The sequence below is a fragment of the Muscardinus avellanarius genome (genome assembly GCF_963383645.1).
Source record: "Muscardinus avellanarius genome assembly, chromosome: 4".
Classification (NCBI taxonomy): Eukaryota; Metazoa; Chordata; class Mammalia; order Rodentia; family Gliridae; genus Muscardinus; species Muscardinus avellanarius.
In genome coordinates, this window is record NC_137789.1 from 150,894,509 (window position 1) to 150,914,131 (window position 19,623).

General features: G+C 48.4%; 1 protein-coding gene across 1 annotated transcript in view; it reads right to left on the minus strand.

Moving 5' to 3' along the window:
• RGS10 (regulator of G protein signaling 10) overlaps positions 1-12,970 on the minus strand; it is a gene marked incomplete at both ends in the record, with an annotated part of 42,214 nt that extends 29,244 nt beyond the window's left edge. Inside the window, 1 exon segment of the mRNA XM_080693803.1 lies at positions 12,922-12,970. Within this exon segment, the coding sequence (XP_080549929.1) occupies positions 12,922-12,970 (49 nt within the window).
• Positions 12,971-19,623: the final 6,653 nt, after the last annotated feature.

Here is a 19,623-nt window from a genome sequence, read left to right on the forward strand (position 1 = left end):
CACCTCCCAGAGTCAGGTAAGTTCCCACCCTCTTCATACCTCACTGTGGGGATTAAATTGCAACGTAAGAACTTTGGTGATGTGCTCAAACTATACCCAAAGCAAGCAGGGTCTCTCTTCCCAAGTCATCATCCCAATCTCAGGCCTCTCCATTTGCACTGCTGTGGAGACCGACCTCACCTCGGCACTTGTGTGTGTGTGTAGGGGGGTCCATGCTCGGGAAACTCCCTCTATTTCCTGATACATGCCAGGTAAGGGATTCCTGAGCCGGTTTATTTCAAACAAAGGTTACATTCAGGCTAGGCGTGGTGGTGCTTGCCTGTAACCCAGTAGTTGGGAGGCTGAGACAGGGCATCACAGGTTCACAGCCAGCCTCAACAACTTAGGCCCTGTTTCAAAACAAAAAATAAAGTCGGGCCTCAGCTATTTAGTGAGGCCCTTTGCAACTCAGTGAGACCCTGTTTCAGAATAAAGAATAAAAAATAGGAATGGGGGTATTACTCAGAGGCAGAATGCCTCTGGGTTCAATCCCTAGTGCCACAAAAAGAAAGAAATAAAAAATAAAGCCAGGTGTGGTAGCTCACACCTGTAACTCCAGTACTTGTTAAGCTGAAACAAAAGGATGTCAGGCTCAAAGCCAGCCGCAGCAATACAGCAAAGCCCTCAGCCACCTAGGAAGACCCTGGTTCCAAATAAGAAATAAAGTCAGATAGGGTGGGAATTGGGGTAGGGCTAAATGAGTGATGTGTGCGTGGGTGCCCCTACCATCTTATACCCCACTAAGACATAAGACAACAATGCACCAATTAGAAAAAGAGAAAATCCGTCTGGGGGTGCAGCTCAGAGCTGGAATGCCACTAAGGTCAATCCCCAGCACACCCCCAAACACACACACACATTCAGTCCAGCAATGCACAGGAGAAATAAGTAACCTGTGTCAATAGCAAGCAGGTTACTACTGAATTTATGAATAAAGCAACACCAAGATTTCACAGCTGTCCAATTCCTAGCCCTCGGGTCCACAACGTCCCCATAACCTTTTATCCTTTTTCATTGATAAGGTTTCCATTTTATCCGGGCATGGTGGTGCAGATTTGTAATCCCAGTACTTGGGAGGCTGAGACACGAGGATCACAGGTTCACGGCCAGCCTCAGCTATTTAGACCCTCTGCAACCTAGTGATACCCTGTTTCAAAATAAAGGATAAAAATAGGACTGGGGGTGTAGCTCAAAGAGAATGTTCCTGGATTTCATCCCCAGTGCTGAAAAAAAAAAAAAAAGTTCCCCAATTGATGGGCTATACAAGAAAGCAGGTTTAAAAAAGTTAAACTCTTGTTTTAGCAGCTTTAAGATCTCAGGCAAAAGAGAGATCTTGAAGCTGATGTTTGTGGCAACATTTATTTCTAGTTTTTCCTACTCCATTTCATTTCTCTTGTTTTTTTAGTCCAGCTGTAAAACATTTTACAATGAACAAAAGCTTTTTTCAATTTTTCTCCTGCGCTCTTTATTTTTATTTTTGTACTACTGGGGGGAGTTCTAACCTCCGAGCTACACCCCCAGCCCTGTCTGTCTATCTATCTATCTATCTATCTATCTATTTTTGTGTTTAAACAGGGTCTTACCAAGTTGCTGAGGCTGGTCTCAAACCTGTTATCCTCCTGTCTCAGACTCCCAAGTACTGGGATTACAGGTATGGACCACCATGCCCGGCTTCCTGAGCTATTTATTTATTTATTTATTTATTTATTTATTTATTTATTTTTGAGGTACCAGGAATGGAACCCAGGGGCTTTCTACCTCTGGGCTATACTCCCAGACCTGTTTTATACTTTATTTGGAAACAGGGTCTCACTAAGTTGCTGAGAGCCTCACTAAGGAGCCGAGGCTGGCTTCGAACCTGTGCGATCCTCCTGTCTCAGCTCCCTAGTGCTGGGCTTAGAAGTGTGCGCTACCAGGCCCGGCTTTTCCTGAGCTCTTTAGAATGCATAGTTTTTCCGAAAGCTTACCTTTGGGTTAATCTGGCACTGGTTGATAATAACACTGAACACTGGGGGTTATTTACAACGTGGCAGGTTCTGCTCTGAGCCTTCCACACTCACGTGGGTATCAGTACCCCATGTTACAGGTAAGGAAACTGAGGCACGGGAAGCAGATAGGAAACGGGAGGTCATGCTGCAAAGCCAGACAGCCTGGCTCCGAGGAATCTGCTCTGACTCACATGGAAACTGCACTTTTTGTTGTTGCTGCTGTCTGGTTGGCAGATTTTTTTTTTTATTTGTTTGTTTTCTGTTTTTTCTGATGCTGGGGATCGAATCTAGGGCCTGGTCCAGGCTATACAAGCTCTCTGCCACTGAGCTATAGCCCCAGGCCTTTCTGTTTTGTTAGTTTTAAGTAGGATCTCATTAAGTTGCCCGGACTAACCTGAAACTTGGGATCCTCCTGAGTTAGCCCCCTCTAGCTAAATCTATGGGATTACTGGATTGCCATACCCAGCCACTGTTATTATTCACAAATTTATTTATTGGTACTGGGATTGAACCTAGGGGCATTCTACCTGTGAGAAATACCCCCAGCCCTATTTTCTACTTTTTTAAAATTTTAAATCAGGGTCACACTAAGTTGTTGAGGCTGACCTCAAACCTGTGATCCTCCTGTCTCAGCCTCCCAAGTACTGGGATTACAGATGCATGCCACTGTACCCAGCTCTTTTTTTTTTCTGCTTATCTTCTCTCTGAAAAGGGCAGAGTACAACTGCCTTGAAGAGGTTGGTAACCATTGTACCATGGGGAGAAGACTGAAAACACTGAGCCCGATTCCATGCAGGGAGAAAACGTCATGTGGCAGTAGCATTATCTAGCATGTAAACACAAAACACGCACATTTTCCATTTACATGTATGCTGTTCTTTGTGGCTTCTGACTTCAGTAAAAGCCTTTTTTTTTTTTCAAAGGCTAGTGCAAGTATCACCTGCAGATGGCTGGGGCTGGCTGCCTGCAGCCTATTTTGTAATGCATTATTTATAGATGACATGATGTCACAGCTAACAGAGACTTTCTCCAGACATTAATTCCCCAGAAATCTATACTCAGAAGCATCTGCAACGCTCATCAGAGCTGGATGCTCGCAGCTTGGATTTCTGCTGTCGGTCCGCACAAAGATCCAACGAGTGACCCTTCAGAGGCCATCTCCCCAAGTCCAATAAACATGTATAAGCTCTCAACAAATTCCTCAACAGGAGAGGCGATTTGTATTGAAGGGACCTGTCCTGAGCAGCCCCCTCCCAAACGCACAGCAGATGAGAGAAAAGGACGCAAACACTCAAGGTCAGGGAAGGGCAGAGATGTTAACCCGAAATTCCAAGGTGGTTTGATCGGCACAGAGGCCTCAGCCTCCCTTCAAACACTGTCTACTTTGCAAAGAAGTTTCAAGGAAAGTACACGTCCCACAAAAGTCACTTCAAACTCTCACATTACCTAGACCACATCAAGCGTGGTACTAAAAAAAAAAAAAAAAAAAAAAAAAAAAAAAAAGGTTATCCCAATTTAGAATCAGAGAGTCCGGTTTGTTATAACTGGTGATCTGCTTAGACCTGTGCAGAAACTGGGTCATGGAAACACTGTATCTAAATATTACTTAAGTGTTTATCACTCCAGCATCTAGCTTCTGAGAACTACCTTGCAGTCATGCAAAGCCGGGAGACTTAAGTCAACTGCAGTTGGCAGAAAATAGTAATAGGAGTGAGAGGTGTTTTTAAATAGCCAGCTTCCAAGGCAGGGGCAGCACCGCCGGCCGCAGAGGGTCGACCGGACTCAGGAAGCGGCCGAGGGCTCGAGCCTCACAGAAGGGCCGCGCACACAGGCCCTCGGAGGCACCTGCAGGCACCTGCGCACCTCCGCGCCTGCGCTTCCCCAGCCCCACCCCGCCGCGCTGGCCAGGCCACACCAAGCGCAAACCCTGGACACCTCCGAGGGGGGCACATTCCTTACGGTCCATGCTCCAGGGTCCCCGAGAAGCTCCGTGCAGACCACAACTCCACTGCCTTCTTGTGCGAGAGAGGCAGGGGCTGCTGGGCTCCCCAGCACCCTTGGGTCTGAACACAAAACAAGCTTCAACATCCTCTTTTGAGTGGACTAAACAACAGATGGCCACTGGTTTCTAGTCTCTACCAGAGGGAAGGAAATAAGAACGCCAAATTGTTATTTGTAGCCTCCTCAGAATCCCCACTTTCTTGGCAGTGGCCCAGAAAAAAAAGAAAAGAAAAAAAGAAAAAAAAAGACGACCCAGAGGTCCTGTCCTGGGGTCAAAAATGAAGACCCCACCATTGATTTTCTCCATTTCCCAGAAGGCCCTGCGTGTCCTCCGGGGCCTGACATTTGTACATAAATGTGCCCGCATCCTCCACCGCTTCTTGAGGTCAAGATGAGTGTCTCAGGCTGGGGCTGGGGATGGCTTAGTGGCAGAGCCCCTGCCTAGTGTATGAGGCCGCGGGTTCCATCGCCAGCACTGAAAATGATTGATTCAATTTAAAAACAAGACGGGCGACTTTGCAACTCAGTGAGACCCTGTTTTAAAATAAAGAATAAACCGGGTGTGGTAGCGCATGCTTGTAATCCCAGTGCTTGGGAGGCTGAGACAGGAGGATCGCACAGGTTCGAAGCCAGCCTAGCTACTTAGTGAGGCTCTCGGCAACTTAGTGAGATCCTGTTTCCAAAAAAAATATAAAATAGGTCTGGGAGTATAGCCCAGAGGTAGAAAAGCCTCTGGGCTCCACCCCAGTACCACAAAAAAATAATAAAATAAAGAATAAAAATAAGGCTATATTTTATAGTCCTGGGGTGTAGCTCGGAGGTAGCAGCTCCTGGGTTCCATCTCCCAGTGCTGCAAAAAAAGAAAAAGAAAAAAGAAAACAGGCCAGGAGAGCAGAGCGTGGTGGCACACACTTGTAATCCCAGGATTTGGGAGGCTGAGACAGGAGGATCGCAGGTTCGCGGCCAGCCTCAGCTACTTAGCAAGACCCTGTTTCCAGATAAAAAATAAAATCAGGCCTGGGTATATGCTGGAGGTTGAAGGCCTATGAGTTCCACCCCCAAATACCATACAAAAAAATTTTATGGTACTGGGGATGGAACCCAGGGGCCTGCTACCTTCAAGCTACACCCCCAGCCCTATTTTTTATTCTTTATTTTGAAATAAAGTCTCATTAAGTTGCAGAGGGCCTCGTCTCTCAGCCTCCCAAGTACTGGGATTACAAACATGCACCACCATGCCTGGCTAGACTGTGAATTTTTTTTTTTTTTTTTTTTTTTTTTTTGTGGTACTGGGGTTCCTGGAAGCCCTTCTACCTCCAGGCTACACTCCACTCCCAGACCTATTTTATATTTTTATTTGGAAACAGGGTCTCTTAAGTCAGCGAGGCTGGCTTTGAACCTGCGCAATCCTCCTGTCTCCGCCTCCCAAGCGTGGGGATTACAAGCGTGCGCCACCACGCCCGGCTGTGCATTTCTTAAGAGATACGCAATCATCAGTTTCATCCTGGCATTTGGCACTCATATATATATAATTTATTTTGTTGTTGTTTGGTTTGGTTTTTGGTACTAGGGATTGAACCCAGGGATGGTCTACCTCTGAGCTACACACCTAACCTTTTGTTTTAAAGTTTTTGTTTTGAAACAGGATTTCACTAGATTGCCAGAGTCTTGCTAAAGTTGCTGAGGCTGGTCTTGAACCTGTAATTCTCCTGTCTCAACTTCCTCAGTACTGGAGTTATTTATAGGCATGCACCACTGTGCCCCGCTCCTGTATATAAGTTATAATGATCAATATTTTCAAAGGAATGGGCAAAGCCAGGCACTGAGAGAGAGGCCAGAGGGTACAGAAAAAAAGGTGACAGGTAATAAGAACAGCTGACAGTTAGCTGGGCATGGTGGCACATGCCTGGAATCCCAGTGTTTGGAAGGCTGAGACAGGATTGCAGGTTCCACGCCAGCCTCTGCAACTTGGCAAGAGCCTGTTTCGAAATAAAAAAATAAAGCTGGGTGTGGTGGCACACGCCTGTAATTTCAATATGTGGGAGGCTGAGAAAGGAGAATTGAGCAGGTTCAAAGCCAGCCTCAGCAACTTAGTGAGACCCTGTTTCCAAATAAAATACAAAATAGGTCCGGGAGTGTATCCCAGAGGTAGAAAGCCCCTGTTTTTCATCCCCAGTGCCACAAATATAAGTAAATAAATTAATTAATTAATTAATAAAATAAACCAGGAGTGGTGGCACATGCTTGTAATCCCAGTACTTGGGAGGCTAAGATAGAAGGCTCATAGGTTCATGGCCAGCCTCAGCTACTTAGTGACACCCTTTAAAACATGAGATCCTGTTTCAAAATAAAGAATAAAAAAAAAAAGAAGACTGAGGGCATAGCTTGCAGGTAGAATGTCCCTGGGCTCAATCCCCAATACTGCAAAAAAATATAATAAAATAAAATAAGGTTGGAGGTGTAGCTTGGAGGTAGAGTGCTCCTGGGTTCCACCCCAGGACCACACACACACGCAGACCGCTGACATTTACTGAGCGCTTCTAAACGTCAGTACTTGGAGGCTGATCCCCTCGTTGGTCCCATTTTACAGGAAAGGAAACCCTTTCAGAGAGGGGAAATAATTTGCTACAAAGAAGCAAGCAAGGAAGGGAGGGGCTGGACTCCCACCCGGCTTGGCTGGCGCAGAACCTGGGAGGGCAGAGGAGAGGCCGGAACGAACCCTCTGCGGTAGTCACAGAGCCTACCACGACCAGGGAGGACGTAGCCAGGAGCTCCAAGGCGGGAGGGGAGGGCAGAGGGCACTGCCCCCTCCGTATTCATTCTCTAAACGTACTTTGACGAGCTGGCCAAGTGGGTGCTGCGTGCAGGCAGCTGTGCTGGGGCCCGAGGCCCTGGTCTGCGCCTTCTCTGAGGTCTCACAGGCCTGCGAGAGTGCCTGCCGGACCGCCCTCCTGCTCAGACCTGCACCGGCACCCAGGGAGCCCCAGGTTTCTGGACAGGATGGCGAACATCTTCTGGGAACAGAGGCACAGAGGTGGGGTATCTGGCCCTGAAAGGGCAGAGTGGGAAGTGAGGGAAGGAGGACTGAGAGGGAAGGCTGGTCTGATTAGGGATCCCTGGCTACCAGGCAGAGGGGCAGCAAGGCTGACCTAAGCGCTTGGCAGGCCCTCGGACATGAACACTGACTTGGAAGGCAAATTCATTCGCAGCAGCCTGCAGGGGACTGTTTTGCTCCAGCGGACACCTCCTGACAGCTCTTATCAAGGAGCTGCTGCTGTCGCCTGCCTGGGCCCCTCTGCTCCCACCGCCACCCGGGAGCTGCTGCAGCCGACAGCTATCTGGGGGAAGCAGAAGAAACTCATGAGAGTATATTTAGTACAGTTCAAACAGCAAGTTTCCAGAGTCCAGGGTGGGGGCCAAGGGGATTACTCAACCCCGGGCAGAGAAGTGGCTTGTGTACCCAGGAGGCTGACAGAAATGGCCAAGCCAGGCACCTGCCTAGGTGTCCAAGATTTCTCCCACTGAAGGAAGGAGATATAAGAACAAACACAAGTCGGGCATGGGGGTGCATGCCTGTAATCCCAGTAGTACTTGGGAGGCTGAGACAAGCGGATCATAGGTTCTCAGCCAGCCTCAGCAATTTAACAAGAACCCCGCAACTTAATGAGACCCTGTTTCAAAATAAAGAATAAAAATAGGGCTCAGGGTATAGAAGGCCCCTAGGATCAATCTCCAATACTACAAAATAATAATAATAATAATAATAATAATAATAATAATAATAAATATTAATAATAATAATAATACAGATCAAGCAGGGCATGGTAGTGCATGCTTGTAATCCCAGAACTTGGGAGGCTGAGACAGAAGGATTCCAGGTTCATGGCCAGCCTCAGCTACTTAGTGAGTTTCTCTGTAACTTAATGAGACCCTGTTTCAAAATAAAGAATAAAATAGGGCTGGGAGTATAGCTCAGAGGTAGAATGCCCCTGGGTTCTACCCCCCAGTACTCATAAAAATAACAATAATGCAGATCTGAAGTAGCTGATAAGCGAGGCTTGGTGGAACATGCCTGTAATCCTAGTGCTTGGGAGGCTCAGACAGGAAGATCACAGGTTTGAGGATAGTCTTAGCAAGTAATGAGACTCTCATCAACCTAGCAAGACACTATTTCAAAATAAAGATAAAAAATAAAACCTAGGCCTGGAGTTGTAGCTAGTAGAATACCCCTGGGTCCAATCCCCAGTACCCCCAAAAGAAAAAGAGCTGATAAAACAGCATTAGTTCTTATGCCCAGAGGTCTGCAAGCTGCCCTCGGTGGGCATCAGAGATGGTTGCACAGACTCAGCTGGCCCCGGGCTGGCCTCACCCATATAGAACCATACTCAGCCTCTCTGTCCCTGCAGGTCAGGCCCGAGCCCCAGGCCCAGCCAGTAAGGTCCTGCAGAGAGAGTTTCTCCCACTGCCAAGACACTCCATCGGTGGCTTGTTAAAACAAACATTAAATTGTTACGTAGACTGTCATCTTTAAATAAAAACTTAAGCCTAGCAATAAATCTGAAACTGTTCCCAAGGGTTTAATTGGGATAATGTATAACAGGCCTGGGTGGCCCGCCTGGCAGGGTGGGAATTCCCCTGACAGGTCACCCCTGGTGGCTGCAGGTTAGGGGGTCGGGAGGGGTCCCCTGGAGGGAATCCTTTGAGGGGTCCTCGTGCATCAGTGGCATGAGAATCAACTGGGGTGCTTGCTGAAAATGCAGCCTGACCTCCCTGCTTCTCTCCGTTGGCCGAGATGGGATCAGCAGGTCCACAGCAAGCCCTGGGATGCTGACATCTGCCAAGCCCCCACCTCCAGCTGGTTGGTAGGGCCCACTTTGAGAAATCTTTCAAACAGAGGGGTCAGGAACTCAAAACTTTCAGCTTACAGATACCATGTTTAATAAGGTTTTGCTGAGCCGGGCGTGGTGGCGCACGCTAGTAATCCCAGCATCTGGGAGGCTGAGACAAGAGGATCACAGTTCACGGACAGACTCAGCTACTTAGTGAGGCACTCCACAACTTATTGAGACCCTGTTTCAACATAAAGAATAAAAAAATAGGGCAGGGAATGTAGCTTGGAGGTCAAATGCCCCTGGGTTCCATCCCCAGACCCGCAAAAAAAAAAAAAAAAAAAAAAAAAAAAAAAAAAAAAAAAAGTTTTGCTGAAAAGCAAGAAAAGTGTAACCAGAAGGTGCTTAGGGAGGCAGGCCGGTGCCAGCTCCCATCAGAGGTCCCTCAGGATGGATTTGGCTTTGTGGGGCCTTGTACAATTGGGAGGCCCTTTTTATTTATTTATTTATTTATTTATTTATTTTTGCAGTACTAGGGATGGAAATCAGGGCATTCTACCTTTGAGCTACACACCTAGCCCTATTTTTTATTCTTTATTTTGAAACAGGGTCTCACTGAGTTGCAAAGAGTCTTGCTACCATGCCCGGATTGGAGAGCTTTTTTTTTTTTTTGGTACTGGGGATGGAACCCAGGGTCATTTGACCTCTGAGCTACACCCCTAGTCCTGTTTTTTTTTTTTTTTTTTTTTTTTATTCTTTATTTGAAACAGGGTCTTACTGAGTTGCAAAGTGCCTCACTAAATATTAGCTGAAGCTGTCCTCGAACCACGATCCTCCTGTCTCAGCCTTCCAAATGCTGCGATTACAAGCAATGTGCCACCACGCCTGGCTTGGAGGGCCTTTTTAAGAAAAATCATTCCAGCCAGGCATGGCTTGTAATACAAGTACCTGGGAGGCTGAGACAGGAGGAAAGTAGGTTCGTGGCCAGCCTCAGCTATTTAGTGAGGTCCTCCGCAACTTAATGAGAACCTGTTTCAAAATAAAGAATAAAGAGCTGGGTGTGGTGGCGCACGCTTGTAATCCCAGCATTCGGGAGGCTGAGACCTGGAGGATCACGGTTTGCGGACAGCCTCAGCTACTTACTAAGGCCCTCTGCAACTCAGTGAGACCCAGTTTCAGAATAAAGAATAAAAAATAGGGCAGGGGGTGTAGCTCAGAGGTCAAATGCCCCTGGGTTCCATCCCCAGACCCGCAAAAAATAAAATAAAATAAAGAGTAAAAAATAGGTCCGGGGGTGTAGCTCAGAGGTAGTATGTCCCTGAGTTCCATCCCCAGTACTGCAAAAAAGAGATGAAAGAAAGAAAGAAAGAAAGAAAGATTATAAAAAATAAATAAATAAAAATCAGTACAGGGTCGTGCAGACCGTTTGGCTGCGTTCCAGTATCACCTAGTGGGTCTCCTGCCTTCTCCCTTCGTTCATTTTCCTGCTGCTGGATGGTAGTGACTGAACTGGCAGGACTCGTGTCCTTTCCCATGAAGGGGGCAGACTTTAAACCTAAAACTTCCAAGGAAATTAAGCCCTTGGAAACCAGACATCCAGTGCCATCCCATAATACTTAGCTGCTGATCCTTTTATCCGCAACATAACCACATTTCATCGGGCTAAGGTCTGTTGCCCTGCAGCAGGTGCATGCCACTGATGTTACTAAATGTGCCCCCTCCGTCTATCTGGGGTGCAACCTGGCCATGTGCACAATACCAGAAATTCACGTGTCCCCCCGATACCATGGGTCTATTTGCAATTCTCCAACCCTAATATGAGCCAAAGAGTGACCAACTTGGGCAAGAATGTTCATAGCAGCTCATTTAAAATAGGAAAAGAGCCGGGCGTGGTGGCGCACGCTTGTAATCCCTGCACTTGGGAGGTAGAGACAGGAGGATCGTGCAGGTTCGAAGCCAGCCTTGCTGGCTTAAGAGACCCTGTTTCCAAATAAAAATATAAGAAAATAGGTATCTGGGAGTGTAGCCCGGAGGTAGAAGGGTTTCCAGGAACCCCAGTACCACAAAAAATTAAATGAATTAAAAAAAAGAGGAAAAGAGAAGACAGAAACTAATTACTATTACACTTTTTATTATTTATTTATTTATTTATTTTTGCAGTAGTAGGGATTGAACCCAGGGGCATTCTACCTCTGAGCCACACCCTCAGCCCTATATTTCTATTCTTTATTTTGAAACAGGGTCTCACCAAAGTCATAGAGGGCCTCGCTAAGTAGCTGAGGCTGGCCAGGAACCTGCGATCCTCCTTGTCTCAGCCTCCCAAATGTTGGGATTACAAGCGTGCACCACCACGCCCCGGCCTTACAATTACCCATTTTAAATTAACAAGTATGGAAGCCAGCTGTGCTGGCTTAAGAGACCCTGTTTCCAAAAATTTTTTAAAAAGTATAAAATAGGTCTGGGAGTGTAGCCCGGAGGTAAGAAGGGCTTCCAGGAACCCCAGTACCACCAAGAAAATAAAAATTTAAAAAAATTAATTAAAAAAAATAAAAAAAATTTTAATTAAAATGATTAATTAGTTAACAAGTATGTGTTACAAAATAGTTTCCAATCAAGAAAGAGAAAGATACAGCTCTACTATTACACATGTGCCCAGCATTTCACTAAAGGCTTCACATGTTTTAGTTTCATGAAGTCCACAACTCCGAAATCCCCTCTACAGATGGGGAAACTGACAGAGAGACCTGCTGGTATCCTGGGTCCTAACGGGAAAGAGCACCTGGATAGTCACCGTTCGCTGGTGTCCCAGATATCCCACCTCTGCTTGCTGCAAACTACCGATGGTTTAGCAACTGGTTCCCACATTTCTTGAATATTTAGCAATCGGCTCTTGCAAGCCAGTCGGAGCCAGCTGCGGCACATCACTGAAACTGTGGCACAGAAAGGTTCAGAAACTTGACAGTCAGGGCTAGAACCAGGAGTTTACCTCCAGAGGCCAGGCTCTGGCCAACACCCCAGTTCCACCGGCCTCTGCTGACAACAGGGAACGGCTACCATCAATACCCACCAGGGAACCCTCTGACTCACATACAGCAGAGAGAGGATTAAGTGACCACTCACACCGAAGGTGCACCTAAGTGCCCGGAAACGATGCGCTTTTAACCCAATGAAGTCCAGTTTTCTTAGAGTCGTCCTGTTAAGAACAATGGTTTGCACAATTTGATGCCCCAATTAAGCACTGAAAGAGAGTTGGCAGCTCCAATCATTCCTATCATCTGATCCTTATCCTGCACGGAGGTTGCGACCCCTAGTAAGAGGTGGGGGTGGGATTCCAACCGGACCATCTGGTTCCAATCTCTTAACCACATATGATGTCGGGTGAGAAGAGGAAGCACGCCCCATGCAGAAGTGAATCTCAGGATGGGCGACCCTGGGAAGCTGTGTGCTCCTAAGGTGGGGATCACGTAAACCCGGGTTTGAAGGATTCTCCATCCCCTGAGTGTGATGTGGGGAGAGGTGTCCGCCGCTCCTGGCTCGGTCCCCCTCTCAGCGGCTGCTGTAAAGGTGAAAAGGGAACCCTCCGAAGGTGGTGGGCTGCGCCCCGGGCCCACGGTAAACGCGCGGGGGATCCTAGCTGTTGCCACCACCAAACAGGCCAAGAGGACTGGAATCCGGGGCACGGTTCCATCCCGGGTTCTCTGTCTTATCAAGTGGCCCCAAACTGTGGCTCAGGCTGGTCCAGTGACAGCCAAGTCAAACTTGGACGGCGCCAACCACACCGGCACCCTGTCCGTCCCGGCGCTAACCACCTCGGCCGCCCCCCTCCTCGGGGATGCGCCTGCAGAGCCGCGGGCCGGCGGGGGTCCGGGGATGCCCGCGTGGGCCCGGCCGGCCGCCCCGGGGCGCTCCGCCTTCGGGACGTGGATCCCGCGCTACCTCCAAAGTTCGGGGTGGCTCCGGACCTCCTTTTGCCCCCCGATCACCACTGAAAAGAAAGCTGCTGCCGTCCCCCTTGCAGCCGAACTCCCCCGGGGCGCGGGATGCGGGATGCTCGCCGGGCTTACCTGCCGGCGGCCGCTTCCTGCTCAGCCGGCTCACGGCGCGGTTGAACATCGCCGCGGGCGCGGGGCAGGCGGCGCGGGTCTGCGGGCGGCGGCGGGAGGGCGGGAGGAGGAGCCGCCCGCGCCGCGTGGCTCCTGCCCGGCCCCGCGGTGGGCGCGGCCCGGCTGCCGCGCACGTGCCCGAGCCCGCGCGCCCCCGGCCGGCCGCTCGGGGCGCAGCCGCGTGGCGCCCCCTCCCGGCTCGAAGGTCGGGCCCCCGGGCGCCCGGCTGCGGCGGATCGCGGGGTCCTCGGGTGCGCCCCGCTCGCCGGACCCTGCCGGCCACCTGCGTCCTCGGGGAAGCATCCCCGAGGGGGTGTCGGCGGCCCCGGGCTCTTGAACATTTGGTTTGCAAGGAACTGTCTTTCTGGCGAGTTTTATTTTTCTCCCTGTGGATCTGGCTTTGTCTCTAAATTGGCCTTTATTTTTAGCTGTACTAATTGCTCTTTTTCTAAACTGTCCCCCCCCCATTCTTTTGCAGTATTTTTCACTAGTTGGCACTTTCTTTCATGTCTTCTATTCTGAGCTTTCCTTTCTACTGCCCCCCTGTCCACCCATCGTCCCAACTCCACCCAGCTCTGGCCCTCATTCTTCTCACTTCGCTCCCTCCCTTTCCCCTCTGAAAGTCGTTTTCCTCTAAGTGTTTCCAAGAGCTGCTGCAGAGGGTTTCCAGCCTCCTAAGGACTACAGGGGTTTGCAGCTGTGCTCAGAGACCACAGCGGGGGGTAAACAGGGTTAGACCCTAGCCAGAAACTAGCCCTTAGAAAAGAAGTTTCCAGCCCGGGTGTGGTGGCGCACGCTTGTAATCCCCGCGCTTGGGAGGCTGAGACAGGAGGATCGCGCAGGTTCGGAGCCAGCCGTGCGCCCTGGCTTAGGAGACACCGTTTCCAAAATAAAAATAGGTCTGGGAGTGTAGCCCGGAGGTAGAAGGGTTTCCAGGAACCCCAGTACCACCAAAAAAAAAAAGAAGAAGAAGAAGAAGAAGAAGTTTCCAGCCGGGTGTGGTGGCACACTTGTAATCCCTGCACTTGGGAGGCTGAGACAGGAGGATCGAGCAGGTTCGAAGCCAGCCTCAGCTACTTAGTGAGACCCTAATTAGGTCTGGGAGTATAGCCCGGAGGTAGAAAGCCCCTGGGTTCCACCCCCAGTACCACGCAGGAGCAAAAAAAGTTTCCTCTGGCCCAGTAGGTACTTGGGAAGCCGAGAAAGGAAGATCACAGGTTTGAGGCCAGCCTCAGCAACTTAGCGAGACCCTGTTTCAAAAAGCAAAACAAATAAACAAAAGAAAAAGGGCAGAGTAAAGAAAACGGGCAGAGTGTGACACTGGAGGTAGGATGCCCCTGGGTTCTAGTTAATTAATTAATTGTTGTTGTTGCTGCTGCTGTTGGACTTTAGGAAAAAGCTTCCACTCCACAGTTAGCTATTTTTTTTTTTAATTGGTGGTACTGAGGATTGAACCTATGGCATTCTACCCCTGAGCTACACCCCTAGTTTTTATATACACACACACACACACACACACACACACACACACACACACATAAAGAATATATATATGTATAGTGTGTGTGTGTGTGTGTGTGTGTGTGTGTGTGTGTGTGTGAGTGATACAGGGTCTCACTAAGTTGCTAACCCTGGCTATAAACCTGCGATCCTCCTGCCTCAGCCTCCTAAGTACTGGGCTAACAAGCGTATGCCACCACGCCTGCTTTAGGCAGGTCTCTCTCTCTCTCTCTCTCTCTCTCTTTTTTTTTTTTTTTGGTGGTATTGGGGTTCCTGGAAACCCTTCTACCTCCGGGCTACACTCCCAGACCTATTTTTACATTTTTTATTTGGAAACAGGGTCTCTTACGCCAGCGCGGCTGGCTTCGAACCTGCGCCATCCTCCTGTCTCCGCCTCCCAAGCGTGGGGATTACAATCGTGGGCCACCACGCCCGGCTAGGCAGGTCTCTTCTAAGAGTAGAATTTTAAATACTGGCAGAATCTGGGTTCCAAATGAGGTCACTACATTCTCATAATAACAATTTGTGTGGCATGCCTCCCGAGAAAACTTCCTCAGAGACCAAATCACAAGCAATCCTAACACAGGAAGTCAGGAGATTGGCACAGTGGGGTAGAAGTTAGGCGCAACCCATGTCATGCTAGTTGCCGATTCCACCCCACTGTGTCCTCAACACCCCGGGCCTGAGCTGAGAACCTGGGCCTTCTGGGTAAAGGGAAACTGTAGCCACTGCAGGTCACTTTTACTGACCTGTATCGCTAAGTAGAAAAATAAAGACCCTTGGTTAGGGTTTAATGCACACATTCTAAATTGCTTCAGGACCGCAAAAGACTGCCCTCATGAAATTATTATAAATACTTATGCACATACCTGTAAAACCTGTAGTACCTGAGATTCTGGGGCAGAAGGCACACGCCTGTAATCCCAGTACTTGGGAGGCTGAGACAGGAGGAATGCAGGCTCAAGGCCAGCCTCAGCAACTTAATGAAACTCTGTTTCAAAAACATAAAATAAGGAGCAGAGCATGGTGGTGCACACTTGTAATCCCAGCATTTGGAAGGCTGAGACTAGAGAATCACTGTTCGCAGACAGCCTCAGCTACTTAGTGAGGCCCTCTGCAACTCAGTGAGACCCTGTTTCAAAATAAAGAACAACAACAAAAAAAATAGGGCAGGGGGCATAGCTCAGTGGTCAAATGCCCCTAGGTTCCATCCCCAGACCCACAAAAAAAAAAAAAAAAAAAAGAATAAAAAAATAGGGCTGGTGGTGTAGCTTGGAGGTAGAATGCCCCTGGGTTCAATCCCTAGCACCCCCCAAATAATAATAATAATGATAATAATAATAATAATAATAATAATAATAAATAGTGTTAGGGGTTTAGCTTAGAGGTAGAATGCCCCTGGGTTCAATCCCCAGTACCACACACACACACACACACACACACACACACACACACACACAGTGTCTAAAATGCAAAGGCTAGTTTTCAAGATGTGGTGTGCATAAGGTCAAGTATAAAAGTGTAAACCCTCATAACTCCCAAAGCTTTCCAGACATACACTTAAGTCCTGCCTGTGGTTTGCGTTTGGATTGCAGGTACGCCCACATCCAAACGGCATCACTCAAAAGAAAAAGGGTCCGCCCTCACTCTCTCTAGCTCAACTTCCATCAAGATAACAAAAAAGGGCAACCAATTTGAGCCAGAAGGCAGGCTGCTCAGTCTCCTTCCACCCCCGCTGGCCTCACGTCTGGCTCAAGGGCCTTCAGATCAAGCAGGAAGCAGGGGCCATGGTGGTCTCCTGGTGAAACAGAACTTCAGAGGGCTCATCAACTGTAGAAATCAGTGTGCTTTATTCTATGCAGGAACTTTTAAAAATTGATAAGCTGTGAATCTATTGCACTCTCCTTTGTGACCAGAATATATATACGTCACAAGTATTCTAGGCTGTTTGAGACCGACAAGGTAAGGTAAAATGAGTCACTCCGCAAGCGCGCGACTTGGAGTGGGGAGACCCGGGCACCGTTCCTGACCCGGGGAAGCAGAGCAGCTGTGCGTCCTTAGGCACATCCCCGCCTGGTGGGACAGGACGAGGAGAGGATGACACCCACATCCCAAGGGCGTGGCGTTCCACAGCAACACACAAAAAAGCACCTGGCAGGGAGCCCAGCTCATGTAGGCGCACAAAAAAATTACTGGAATCTCAGTTACCCTCACTCTCCCCTTACAAGTCGCTTTGATAAATAATAAACTACACACAGTCAAAAGTGGATGTTTTATTTATAGGAAGCTGGCCATGTAGTACCAATTTGATGGTCACAGGGTGACGAGGGTAAATTGTTAGAACCTTTGGAAATTCAGGAGAGGCAGATGTATTAAAATGCGTATTTGGCAATATGTATGCTCAAAATGTGTATGCTCAATGGACCAGTATATTATTCTACAACTAGCAATTTGGCTAAAGAAAAAAATAATGGATGCAGAGTTGTATATCTTAACACCTCTTAAAATCAATATTATTTATTATTGTTAGATGTGTGTGTGTGTGTTGTGTGTGTGGTACTGGAAATTGAACCCAGGGGCATTTTACCCCTGAGTTTCACCCTTAGGCCCATTTTATTTTTATTTTGAAACAGGGTCTTTCTTGGTTGATAAGAGTTTCACAAATTTCTGAGGCTGTCTTCAAACCTGTGACCCTCCTGCCTCAACCTCCCAAGTGTTGGGATTACAAGTGTGCACCACCATGCCTGGCTTTATTTGGTGGAGTTTGCTTGTGATAAAGCTTTCTTTGAAAAAATCAGGATACAAAGCTGGGCGTGGTGGCGCACACTTGTAATCCCAGCATTCAGGAGGCTGAGACCGGGGGATCGCGGTTTGCAGACAGCCTCAGCTACTTAGTGAGGCCCTCTGCAACTTAGGGAGAGCCTGTTTCAAAATAAAGAATAAAAAACAGGGGCAGGGTGTGTGGCTCAGAGGTCAAATGCCCCTGGGTTCCATTCCCAGACCCGCAAAAAAAAAAAAAAAAAAAAAAAAAAAAATCAGGATATAAATAAAGGAAAATTTTTTGAGAGGTGGAGGAAATACAGTCTATTTATGTATACAAAACTCGTAGTTAACTACACTGAAATATTACTAGAATTTCTTTGGATGATGGGATAATGGAAGGTTTGAATTTTGCTGTTATACTTTCCTGTTTTGCAAAATCTCTGCAGTGTGTATGCTTTTAAATTGGGGGCAGGGGCCCGTACGTGAAAATCAGTCAGAATCTCTCCACTGGGTTTAAATGCTACAAATCTATAACCCCTCGTTTTTATAGAATTCATTTTGCTTTCTTAAAACTCTCAATTTTCCATGAAAGGAGCAAGCAGAGGCGCCTTTCCCATCTTTGATCTCTTGCATTTCCAGAGACACATTCCTGCCATATCCCAGCTGGAGGGACGCTCCCGGGCAGCATCTGTGCTGCCAATCAGGAAACTGAGGCTCTGGTGGCGGCGGAACCTGCATGCAGCTAGTTCTGGCTAACCTGAGGCCAGGGTTCCTGTGGAGGCAGGGGTCTTCCTGGAGAGCACCCCGTCCCTCATTTCATGCCGGTTTCCCTGAGGAAGCCCGTGGAAAGGAAGGCTGTATATGAAACTTCAAGATTCTAATTAGCGTTCCCAGTTGAACAGGGCAGATGAATTCTATCAGCTTATAGTCTGTCCGGTTTGTATTTCTCCAAGCTCAAGACAAAAGCAATCAGCCATTAAAAAAGAAGAAGGGAAACCTGCTATTTGTGACAACACGGATAAACTTGGAGGACATTATGCTAAGTGACATAAACCAGATACAGAAAGACAAATCCTGGCGGGATGCCTTGATGGCGCATACGGGTAATCCTTGGGAGGCTGAGGCAGGAGGATCGATCGCAAGTTCAAGACTAGCCTCAGCAGCTTAGCGAGACTTTCAGCAACCCAGTGAGACCCTGTTTCCAGACTAAAATAAAAAGAGTTAGGGATATACCTGCAAGGTAGAATGCCCTGGGCTCAATCCAAAAACAAAGCAAACAAGTAAACCAAATACTGTATAATTCTCCTTATATGAGGGATCTAAAATAGTGCAATTCCGCTGGGCGTGGTGGCGCACGCTTGTAATCCCAGTACTTGGGAGGCTGAGACAGGAGGATCAGGGTTCGTGGCCAGCCTCAGCTACTTAGCAAGGCCCTCCGCAATTTAGCGAGACCCTGATTCAAAATAAAGAATAAAAAATAGGGCAGGGGGTATAGCTCAGAGGTAGAATGCCCCTGGGTTTCATTCCCAGCCTTGCAAAATATAAAAAATTAAAAAAACAAAATAAAAATGTTATTTCAGCCGGGCGTGGTGGCGCACGCTTGTAATCTCAGCATTCGGGAGGCTGAGACCGGAGGATTGTGGTTTACAGCCAGCCTCAGCTACTTAGTGAGGCCCTTTGCAACTCAGTGAGACCCTGTTTCAAAATAAAGAATTTTTTTTAGCTCAGAGGTAGAATGCTCCTGGGTTCCATCCCTAGTTATCACACACACACAAAAGGTAGAATATGGAAGGACCTGGCGAACACTGTTAAGGGAGACTAGCCAGTCAGAGAGTGAGGGTCATATGTTTTCTCTAATAGGTGCAGGACAGGGAGTAACTGGGACTCCAGAGGGACCCAGATAATGGAGGAGAGGCCTCAGGGAGCCAGGGAGGAGATCTAAGGGTAGGGGAGGAGGAGGGGTGAGGCTCAATAATGGAAAGGCTGCCATCGACTAAGGGTATCCGTACGATGATACCAGCGTCAATCTTGGCTGTATCGGGAGGGAGGAAGATGGGGCGGGGCGGGGCGCCAAGCGCTGTGTGCCTGTAAGTCATCGCCGTCGCGATTTACATTATGTGAGACTGTCATGCCCCAAGTAAAGCACGTCGATATAAAAACGCCTCTGCGGCCCATTTTACCGCAGCACTTTTCTGCAGTGTCTCCAATGAGTGGTCTCTCTCCATGTGTCCAGGCCCTCCCCACTTCCCCCCGGCCGGCCGACATCCCTCTCCATCTGGGGACGCCGCTCTGGCCAGGGTCCCCAGAGACTCCACCACGGCGACCCAGCAGTCGACTCTGGGCCGTCTCGCTTGCCCGCTCGGTCCTCGATCCTGCGATGGCTCCCACGCCCCCGGGCAC